The sequence below is a fragment of the Gymnogyps californianus genome, chromosome 3 (genome assembly GCF_018139145.2).
Source record: "Gymnogyps californianus isolate 813 chromosome 3, ASM1813914v2, whole genome shotgun sequence".
Lineage (NCBI taxonomy): Eukaryota > Metazoa > Chordata > Aves > Accipitriformes > Cathartidae > Gymnogyps > Gymnogyps californianus.
In genome coordinates, this window is record NC_059473.1 from 52,502,389 (window position 1) to 52,513,990 (window position 11,602).

The 11,602-nt window shown below is 41.1% G+C and overlaps 1 protein-coding gene across 1 annotated transcript in view; it reads right to left on the minus strand.

The window, feature by feature from the left end:
* The window catches only part of MAP3K4 (mitogen-activated protein kinase kinase kinase 4), a 75,841-nt gene extending 68,709 nt beyond the window's left edge, over positions 1-7,132 (minus strand). The window contains exon 1 of the mRNA XM_050893235.1: positions 7,065-7,132. Coding sequence (XP_050749192.1) covers positions 7,065-7,132 — 68 coding nt within the window. The remainder of the gene's footprint in view (positions 1-7,064) is intronic.
* Between the last annotated feature and the right edge of the window lie 4,470 nt (positions 7,133-11,602).

Here is an 11,602-nt window from a genome sequence, read left to right on the forward strand (position 1 = left end):
ATACTTGGGCAGGAAGATGCTTAAGGTAATATCTGTATCACTACCAAGAACTGATTGAATTACATAATTCCAGGAGCTTATTTATAAATTAACCTGGCTCGTCAACATAGAAATAATTACAGAAACACTAAAACTTCATTAGTAAATAGTCAGAATGTAATAGTAGCCCTGTAATAGCCATGGTTTGCTCACTATTTACGCCTTGTTTATCTTCAAAGACTAACCTGTAGCATGGCTGCACAAATGCAAACACCCAATGCTCCTGTAAAGCCCTGACCTACATCTTGCCACCTGCCTGCAAACTACGGGTTTACGCTACAACAGCCCTGCTAACAGTTAAGCACCAAGTACAATAAATCCCAGATCAGCTAAGGCCTGAGAGAAGTACAAAGCAAGTATTTCTGCTGCAAGATCAACAGTGGTTTGTAGCAAGACTTCACTGTGATAGAACAACCACTATTTCTGCAGAAATCTCCAAGGAAAAAAAGTCATTATTGGGGAAAAGACTAATGTAAAGCTTAGAGCTAAACAGTTAATCTTTAATTGATTCCCAATGAGACCTCTTCCCCCTTGGTAACTCTCAATTAAGCTGTTTAATTAGAACAGAAGGACCCAGCAAGTGTGAACACACTTCATTTCTACAGTAGACCTCAAGCACATGTCTGACTGTAGCCAGTTCCCCCCATTACAAAGTTCCTTACAGCACTACTGTACTGACTAGCAACATTTATTTTAAGAGAGAAATTCAAACAAAATCTTCTGCTTCTCAAGATCTGGAAACTACCACAGTCAGTTTTGTAAATTACTAATACTTTGACACTTTTCCCAAAATTCTCCTGTATTCTTGGGTAGAAGCTTCTAAGTGCTTGATTATTATATTTACAACAGAAAGACACAGAGTCACAGCAAAATGTAACAAAGGCTATTGAAACAGTGGCGAGGTGTCGAAGCACCTTTTGACTGACTATAAAAATATGGTAAACTTCAAAAAGACAGAAATTGTCAAACAATGAGTTAAAAATAAATTAAGCGAAATGCAAATTAGTATTCATCATATCGTTTTATTGCAAGCAGAGATAAGAGCTATTGAGACCTATATAAATGATCTAAGGAAGTAATTTTTCTTCTGCAAGTTACACCAATGAGAAATAAGCATTAAAAATAAATAAAATAGAGCTCTTATAACAGTTTTGGCAGTTCTTCATGTTCTCATCTCAGAAAAAATAATAATCAGAACTTCCTGTTCTTTTTTACTAGTAAATTTGGAAACAGAGAAAGGTTAACTAATTTTTCCATCTTGGATTATTATAAATTTTCATGCAAATTTGGATGATGACATAGCAGCATTTACAGAATATGCATGTACATTCATCTCAGAGCTTTCCCCCCCCCATTCACAAATAGATTATTTGATTAAAACTATGCCATATGTTATTTCAATAAGAAAGAACAACAGACCTATTTAATTCTGACATCGCTCTGTGTAAAAAAGTGTGAAAATGTTGATGGGTTTGTCAGGTTTCCACATCCACATTTAAGCCTACCAGGTGAGGCTGCAAATGGATCAAAGGTTAGACCTGTAGAAACAGGAGCTAAGAGGGCTTCACCAGCCCAGCTAGTATCCAGCTCTCTTCAATGCCACAGAACAACTAATGTCATAATATTAATTGGTTTCAGTCACCATGCTTCATCCTTAGCGCTACTTTTTCAACCTCAACTATAACCTAACTCATCTTTGGGAAAAAAATATTTTTTTAAACTGAAATTTCCAAGAACAGCACTTTATCTTTTTTTTTCCCCAAATGAGAAGCTCTGAAATATGTTTTCATCACTAAAGTAAAGATGGTTGAGCATTACATAGCACAGTATAAATCCAAAGGGTAAGTGCTGCAGTTAAGTTCTAGGCACCTACACAAATCAGATCCCAAGGTCTCAAGCTACTCAAGCTACACACCCAAAAAATAAAGTATATTTAATTAAGAACTACTTATGAAAAATCTATACTAACAAATCTGGACAGATTTTCAGGAAAATTTAAGCCACACCTGGAAAAGTTACATACTACTGGGAAAAGAGATACTACGACAGAAAGCGTTAGGCTGCTAGGCTCAACTATAAATATATCATATATAACAGTGATAAATTGGGAAAGATACAGACCTAGGATAAAAGATAACAAGATCTGTAACAACCATTCTTCCCCCAATCTCCTGTGCACAAACTTTATTCTTCTGGCAGAAAGTTCCATTCCTAGATAAGAAAACGCTACCAACTGGTTTTGATCCCAAAGTTTCAGTTCATCTTTTAGATGAAGTCAAAGTCTACAAGAACCCTGAAGGTGAAGCATTAAAAGTTAAATATGTTTTTAGTGGAAGGTGGTGCCTGAGCACTGGATGCTGAACTACTACTCTGCAACCTTCGGAAAAGCCAGGCAATGCAATGGAGCTGCAGTACTCTGCACTATTTGGAGCATCCCAAATGCTCAATGGACATGCCCATGGAGAGTTCTACAGTGCACCCACGAAGTAAGAGGCATATGTAACTATGGCCTTGTTATCACTTACTGAATGGATGTTTCACGGCTAAAATGGTAAAAACCTTTACAAATACTGCTCTCAGAGAAGCCATCAGCAAGTAAAGCAGCAGGACACGTAAGTCGAGGGCAGATAAATCATACTCGTATACCACATTAGAAAGCAACACACGACAGTCAATACCATTAAATGTTAGCAGGACACAGAAGAAACAGAATTAATTTCCTCCTTCTACCCCATCACAACAGGAGACATTCATCAGGGCAATAAAGTTATATCCCATCTTGTCTGGACCCCGAATAAACCTGAACAAGGTTCACGGCAAGCTGATGGGATTTTACATACAGGGTTCTTGGACTGGACATGAGTGAACATTTGACAACTCAGTAACGCTCAAACTCAGGTATTAAGAGCAAACATTCTGGTTTGGCTTTGTTTGCAGTTGGCCAAGGATGAGCATGGGACAATTATCAGCTCTTTAAATGAATAAGCTTCTAAGTTATTTTTAAAAATAATTCAAAAAGTATTTAGTTAATAGATTACAGGCTAAACACAGCAACAATGCAGTTAACACTTGAGAGCACAAGAAAACTTAAGGAAAGTAATAGCCCTGCAAACATAAATAGTATATACAACAGCAAATCCAACCACACAGCTGAAGAAATAAGAACCAAGACACCTGTATCTTCCTGTGCTGACAGAGGTCAACATACAACTTGACTAGCAGTGAGTAGTATAAAAAACTGTCTTCTAAATCTATTTTAGATGCAATTTAAAAGAATGGTTTGTATATAATTTAAGAAATGTGGTTGTCATGGAAGCCAAATCTTTATAAGCCTCTAAAAATCCCAATTTGCTCCCTAAAATAAAAAATTACTGCATATCCCTTATCCTTTCCTTTAAATTCAGTAAATCTGTTTTTCATCACAGCGTGGTTTGCATTCCACAAGGGCCAATATCACTAGCTTACATAATAGTAAAACCAACCTTGACACAGCCAGCACTAATTAACAGACATAAAAACAACTCAAGCAGCCACACAATGCAGACTAATCCTTGCTGCTACAAATGCCAAAGACATCTCAACTAGCACTTCATGTGTGTTTGTGCGTAGGTGGAGCGATCAGTCATTCATCCCAATCTTGCACATGTAAACAAGAAAATGCAATACATGAAGAAGAGAGATTACATCTTACCTCATTTAAATGCATGAAAAAAATAACAACAAAAAAAGGATAGTAAAACTCTATACACTTAAATAATTTTTCCCACTGAAGCTATGATCCTAAGTTAATAAAATAATTTTAAACTCTTTCACTGCTGATACACTATCAGTCATACAGATAGTTTGGCAAACCAAAAAATAGGTTGAGCACAATTCATGACATGACCTCAGGCTTCCCCCAAACAACAGATGCTGCAGACTGATAGCCCAATTCATTGTCATCATAGAGCCAACAAATCTGATAGACAGACCACTGAAAAATTCCCCAGTGTGGAGGAAGCCTCCACATTATTCACAATTCTGTCCCACTTTATTCACAGCCTTGCTCCTTCCTTCACCCCTTGCACTGGATGTATGCCAGGAGAAGAGAGGACTACAAGCAATCAAGGCACAAGCTGGAGTAGCCCTACGGCTCTTCATGCCTTTGCAGTGCCACCAAAATTGGCATCCCAACAAAGGAAATGCTTAAGGCCTCATTTTTCTCTATAGCGGATTTTGTGCCAGAAAATTCTTGGGAAAGCCTAAAATTGGGCTCGGAAAATTTAAAGCCCATAGGCCATAACCAAGAAGCACCAAACACGTACCTGTTTCAATTACCGTTCTAAATTCTCTAAGTGGAAACATCTTATCTTGAAAACTTTGTTTGCTTTGTTACAAGGATTGATACTCAAATGTGAATTCTTCCCAAAACTTTTTAGTAGTATCTTTTCGTTTATCCATAACCACTGCAGGCTGTCCAATGTCCAAGTGCAATCCTATCTCAAAATCAACATCTGCTCATAGATTCCCTGAGTATTTTTCAGTTTAGAGCTGCCTCCCCTCTCTTCCCACCCCAAAGTGTATGTTTCAAGAAAGAAAGGAAGACCTAGGAAAAAGTTTGCTTTTGGAGAGGGATTCTCAATCAAATGCTTTGGACTGAGGACTGTATAAAAAAAAACCATGAATATACTGTATGCTTCCCTTAGATTTACAAAATGTACCGTTGCATTTATATTCTGACAAGACACAGAATCCTTACACAAAGACAGTCTTCCAAAGCATAAGGCAGTCTCACAACAATAAATCAATAAACTTTCTTTTTTAAACAAATGTAAGTATATTGCTAATGAGAATGACTGAGTACTTCTCCAACAGAATTAAATTTAACTTAAAAAGAATGCATTATACCAGTGCACTTCAGTGCCAGCCAGAAGAACTCTTTATCATAAGAGCACATTCATACTCTACAAACAGCATTAAAAGCTATCTGCCACCAAATGGATTTCAAATTCCCAAGCCTGCACACAGTCCCACTGATTTCGACAAGACTCTGACCTCACAGCCGCAAGACTGAACATCTAACAACTCCAAAATTTAAATCAACTTTAATCATGTTGAAAAAGCTTCAGATACTTTACTCTTGTATTACTTTTAAGAAAAAGCAGGTACTACGTAATGCCAGAGAAGCAGTTCTGTTCTAAAGCAGATGTGAAGTTGATACACAAAGTACACACAGAAGTGAATCACAGTGGAGTACATGCATTACCCTACACAAATTAAGGCTACCTAATTGTTTTGAGACATGTCCTTCCCACCCACCAGCTCACTCTGAAATAACTAATTCAATTTTCATTTGCTGGGTAAAGTTGCCACCACACTATCCACACCCACATCCGACTCATATAAACTGCCTTTTAATAAGGAGAATCCAGCAGAGGTCAGAAATGGCCCTAGACAGGAAATGCCTGGGTGTTTTCCATTCAGGCACTGCAGATTACTCTTCTACATGAAGACAGCCCAGGTCTAGGGTCATGCTGTTGTACAAACTTAATTTTAAATCATTTTCTGCTTAACCTGCACTATTACTCTTTGAAGATACTGCAAAAAGGAACTTGGAAGCTTACGAATTCAGTTGCCCTACTGGCATTTGTATTTCATAATATTTCTGTTAAATCTAATTAACTGTTATATACCTTCTAGTTTTGGCATTCTCATGACATAAGAAAAACAAATCATTAAAATACATTAATGAAAACTCAAACCAGACATTGTTCAACACCATAGGCTCAATCCAAACTGGAGTTCATCAACACTTCCCTTTTATTACACCAGTACAAAACAGTAGCTTGCAATATCAAAGAATGATTTCAGGAACGTGACAGCACGAAGCTTTTTTGCACAGCACACCTGGAATACAACATGCCTGACTATTGCTTTACAGTACTGATTGATCACACAAGCGTTTTAAAAAACGTTTCCTGAATGCCTCCTAGTGAGAAGTGAAGTGCATCAACAGGATGTTATTTTAAAAGGAGAAATAATTGCCAAGGAATTAATAACTTGGACTTATGCAACACTTCTATAGCCAGTTGGAAACACTAAACTATGAAGTAATTTGCATCCCCATCTCTCAGCAGGGCACAGATGGAGACTTGCAAAAAACCAATCTGCAGGTCAGCACATTCAGGAGGTAACAGCAGTTGCAAAAAGCTTGAGGCATCATAATGCTAACCCTCTGTGGAAGATTTTTTTTTTTTTTTAAATTGTATCTTCTGACAAATATTGATTGCAACGTTGCCAGGAGCGATACTGCAAGATCCTGCTGTTTTATCGGTGGGCCAGCGAGAACCTAACTACCAGATTTTAATCACGGCTGCTATAAACACGAGACACCCTTACAGAAGGCAATGTTTTTATCACTGCAGTTCACAAGTCAACGAGCACAGGTCACACTTTGTCAGCCTCGCGGGGGGCTCCCACAGCTACTCCCCCTCCTCCCTGCACGCTTCTTAGCCACCGGCGCCGGCCCTAACTGCCGGTAAAAGTTTTCCCCGAGAGCTGGCCTTGCGAGTGCCCCAGAAACACCCGTTTGCTCCTGCTGCTCGACTAGGGGGGAAGGAAACGGTTTGTTTTTAATTGCAAAGTGCCCACAAAACATTGCCTTACCCACCGCAGCCACTACAGATTTCTTATCGAAGCACTTTCTCACTCGGTGGGCGCTTTATAGAAGCGCTGAAGCAGCAGCAGCAGCAGCCGCCGCCGCCGGAGCTTTTGCACCGCGAAGAGACCGAGGGGGGGTGGGAGGATCAAAAACGCACCCCCAGCAACACAGCGCTCCTGACGCCGTGCCCGGCCGTGCCCCGGCGGCCGCGGGCGAGGCAGGCTGCGCCCGCGCAGTGCAGAAGGGGCGGCTGGCACTCACCGCCCCGGACTCGGTGGCGGCCCCGGCCCCGGCCCCGGCCCCGGCCCCGCGCCACAATCTGGCAACAGGGGGCCTGCGCCGCTGTCTGCACATAGCTCCCTATTTGGCAGCGCTGGGTACTGACCTCCCCGGCGGCGGCGGCTCCTCCATGGCGGCGGCGGCGGCAGAGACCGGCGCGGCGACGTCTCTCATGCATGCACCGAGGCCGGCATGGCGGCGGATCGCAGTCCGCGGCCCGGCCTGGCCCGCTGCGGCTCCGGGGTTGCAGCGAGGAGAGGGAGGGGGGAGTCTCTACCCAGCTGCAGGAACCCGGCCGCGCAGAGCCGCCCGCGCGGCCGCCATCTTGAAAACAGCCTCCGAGGGCAGAGAAGCCGGGAGCATCGCTACGGCGCGCGAGGAGGGACCGGCCGAGCCAGAGGCGCTCGCTCCGGCGCGGCCGGGCGGGGAGCGGCTCGAGGCGTGGGCTTTCCCCGCCCGCTGCCCCCGCCGCGGGGGCGGTCGCCCCTCACGTAGGGGATGGGGACGGGGCGCGCTGTGGAACTGCGGCGTTTCCCTCTCGGGACGCGGGGGGTGTTCCCCCGCGGTTCTCCGGGAGGGGACGGCACCCGGGAGGGCCCGCGTTTATTCCGGCGCCAGGCGGTGATGGAGCCGCGGCGGGAGCTGCCGCCCCGCCAGCTGGCGCCTGGCTCCCTCCCCACGCGTGACGGAGCTGTTAGCCGTTATCGACTGCCATTCACTGCGGGTGCCGGGGGTCTCAAAAACTGCTAGTTTCCACAACTTTAGCAGCCAGGGATAGAAGAAAATCCAGTTACTGAGAGGAAGATGGTTTACCTCAGCAGGTACCAGCTCCCTGCAGCCTACTTTCACGATGGCCAATGCGTACTGAGGCTGGAGCTACCACGGCCTTCTCCAAGTAGTTCGAAGGCATGAAAGGCCCTCAAGGTCCCCTTGAGGGGGTACATGGAAGAAGGATCAGGGGTGCTCATGGCTTTGCAGAAAAAAAAAGCAGGCATCGTTTAATCTGCTGCTTACAGAGTAATTTGTTTCATTTTATAAACCTGGTCTTTCTCAAGGCTCCAGCAGCACTACTTATCGACCTTGAACAGAGAACTGGAGCCACGTTATCCATTTGGAAATACAGGGAGGAAAAATGTAATTTCCTAAACTATAGCTTGGCTGGAATACCAATGTTAACGCCCTTAAAAGGCAGAAAAGTGCCATGAGTTATTTAATTGTTACGGTTGGTGAGAGAGAGCCTCATCTTTTGTTTTATAGGACCGGAAGCACAGCAACAAACCCTGGCATCAGTAATGATCATGATATAAAGTTGTCCATGTATCTGTCCAAGTTTTTACAAATTGATTTTAACAGGCCCTTTGAAATAAGAGATTTTTTTTTTTTAGCTGAAATGCAGAAGATACTTCTATATGTTTATCATCTTAATAAATACATGCGTTAAAATGTGGGACCAGATGAATAATGTTATGCAGGAAGCCAGTTCCCTCTTTTCTATAGGTCAAGAAAAATATCTGGATCATCATGACCCTGATGGTCATGACATTTAAACATCAAGATATTCAGCATTTATGTGCAGAATTATTACTTAAAATTACCCCATATAATGGAAAAAAGCAGTATTTAGCATGTTAACGATTTTTGGTCAAATACTTGAGCCCAATACCAAAAAGCAGTTCTAAAGGCAGATACACACAATACATTCCTACTAATCTGTCATGGTGAGCAAAACCTAGAAACTATAGATGAGGAAAGTCAACATTGGAAATTCTGATGTGCTCCCAATAAATTACTTGTCATCTCCATAAAAACATAAATTCTCTAAATCTAAAGCAAAGCTGCTTATTTCACAGTATGCACCTTTTTTTAGTATGATTGCAAATAACAAAGGCTCAATGTCATTGATGAAATAATTGTATAGCAATAGCTTTTAGCATTCTTTTCAGCTATGTTATGGATCATCATCTGACACCATCTCTTCAGCTATTTATTTGCAGGGCAGAGAAGTCTTTATGTTTAGCAATCATGGCAAATTTTTTCAGCTTCTTTCCTTCTTCAATCAAAACAATCAGTGTAGCGGTATGTAGAGGCATAGAGTTTTCATTAACTAGGAAGAAAAAAATCTGATATTGCCTTTTGCCGCAGATGTGATGGCATGATGGTGTGGATGTGCAGACATCCCAGGGGCCCTTGGCAAAGGTGGAAATGGGGACTGCCCGCTGCTACTACTTTCTGTGAATATTAAGATGATTTACTGAAGCAAATTGGGGTTCACTGCAGCCTCTCAAACAAGGAGGTCCAGAGTAAACTTCCCTGCATGCCTCTTCCCCTTTCCCTTTAGGGCAACCCAGCATATTGGGTTGCATCACATTCTTGTGGTACACCATAGAGAATATGCTAAAACTACAGATAACTGGCCAAGCAAAGCAGGCTGTAAGTTTAATACAATGGCACTTCTTTGTCTGCACTAGGCCACAGCGAGCAACATAGCTCCTGGCATCAAGGAGAAAATTGTAAGAGGAGAGGTTTATGAATGGCCCACAGAGAACTTGGAAGGAAAGGAAAAGAGATGCAGGAATATATGGAGCTGATAGGACAGGAAACGGCAGATGACATAAGACTGTCAGAGCCTATATAGAGATGATACTTAGCAAAGACGAAATTTAAAGAAGTTACAGAGGTCTTACAAAAATTGATATGCACAAAATTCTTTTAATTATTTTTGGCTTCTTTTAGGGAATGTCTTTTTATTTCAAAGACTCCCTGACTGCCAGTTTGTGAGTCTAAACATATCAGCATTGCACAGGTGCATGGAAATTGATAAATGAAATTGTTCGCTCTGGTTCCACTACTGGAACAGAAGAAGGCACAAAATTAAAACAGACATCACAATAAATGATGTCTTAATCTGTCAGAAAATTGAGTTAAATATTAGTAATAGTAATGTATTTTATTGTCTGATGTGGCAAAATCATGACCCCAAAATTCTAGGTTTAAAAAAAAAAACCAGGCAACTGTGAAAGTAGACAAACTTACTTCAGTTTAACTTCTGTTTTCTGAAGTTTTAGGATTAATTTTCTTCTTTTTTTCAGCAACCATGTGGGTTTATAGTTTTAGCAGATACTGCGATTGCTTAGGACTTACTTTTTATTCCAGCAGCATGCCTTTTGTTACACCAGGCATCCTAGAACTTGCAATAAAAATTTAAGAGATGGCAATAGCATCCTAGTAACAAAAATAGGTCTTTCAAATAGCTTTTTTAATTTCTACTGCAACTACCCTTTAAATTTCTATCTATTCCTGGGGCATAGATTCTGTTATTCCTTTCTCCTCATTTCATCACAAGTATCAGACAGGATTGTACATGCAGCTGTGCTTTTGCCATTTGCGAGTTTTACAGCTCTTTTCTGTATACAAAAAATTCTAATGCAGAAAAAGGTTGGGTCCATGTAGGTAATTAAATACGTTATAAGAATATCTTTCAAAATTTTTCTCCCAGTACCTGTCAGAAGGCCAAACTTTTATTTCACGTGATGAATGTTATGCAGAATAAGGCACAACTTGCTCTTTTTTTTAACACAGTTAATGAAACATAGTAATCAGATGGTTCTTCACTGTGAACTACATGCAAAAATGAAATTCTCGACAAAAACAGCTTTATAGATTTAGATTTTCCTTCCAATAAATGATTTATTTTAATTCCACTAAAAGCTGTTTAAAAGTAAAAGCAAAGTTAATTAGACATAGTCCCCCTTTTCAGCAGTAGACACTGGAAAGCAGCCTGTTAGGTATAGTTAGTCTCGATCTAGTTAAATGTGCTGAAGATAGAATTTTCATTTTTTCTTGGTCACAGATTAGAAATGCTCTTCTGCAATGCAGTGAAGAGTAAAACATGAACAATATCTGCATTTAATATCTAGAAGACAATCTGACACCATTTCTTTCTTATGTAGATATTACAACTAGCTACTCCAGACTCAAAATAAAATACCAAGATGTATTTCTACCTGGAAATATGCAGATTCTTCCATCTACAGTTTTGTTGCTTTCACAGAAGATCAGGTTGGGGGGGTTTTGAAAGAAACGGAACTCAGTTTTCAGTGTCGTATAATTTGAGCTTTGCTGCAATTGATTTGAAGTGTGAATCTCTGAAAGAAATTAAGGAGTCACGCTGTATATACCCCTGTTCAATCATCTGTTTCCACTGTGATTCATTCACTTCAGAAGCTCGCATGATAGCTGCCAAAGCTTGTTCAGCAGCATGGTTTAACACCCATGCTATAATAGGAGCCAGCTAGTTTGACGGAGGTAAGAGTATTTCTGTCTGAACGCTGTCATCTCACATGCTGCATGTCAGATCACACAGGGCTTGATATCATTAACTCATCACTATTAAAGGAGTATTTGTTAGTAAGAGTAGTAGCATGAGGTCAGAAACATTCCTGGGATTATTGTCTTATCACTTCAACTGGGTTTGGGGTTTTTTTTTTGGTACTTCCTGTCCTAAAAAGCAACTGTATGTAACACTGCCTCTGCCATTATTAAAATGGCATGACCCACATAAATGAAGCGTAAACCTCAGTTGTGCTTAAAGCAGTATGCTTTTACTGTGTAAGCTGGTCTTTGGGCTTAGTGTCTGTAAAGCTG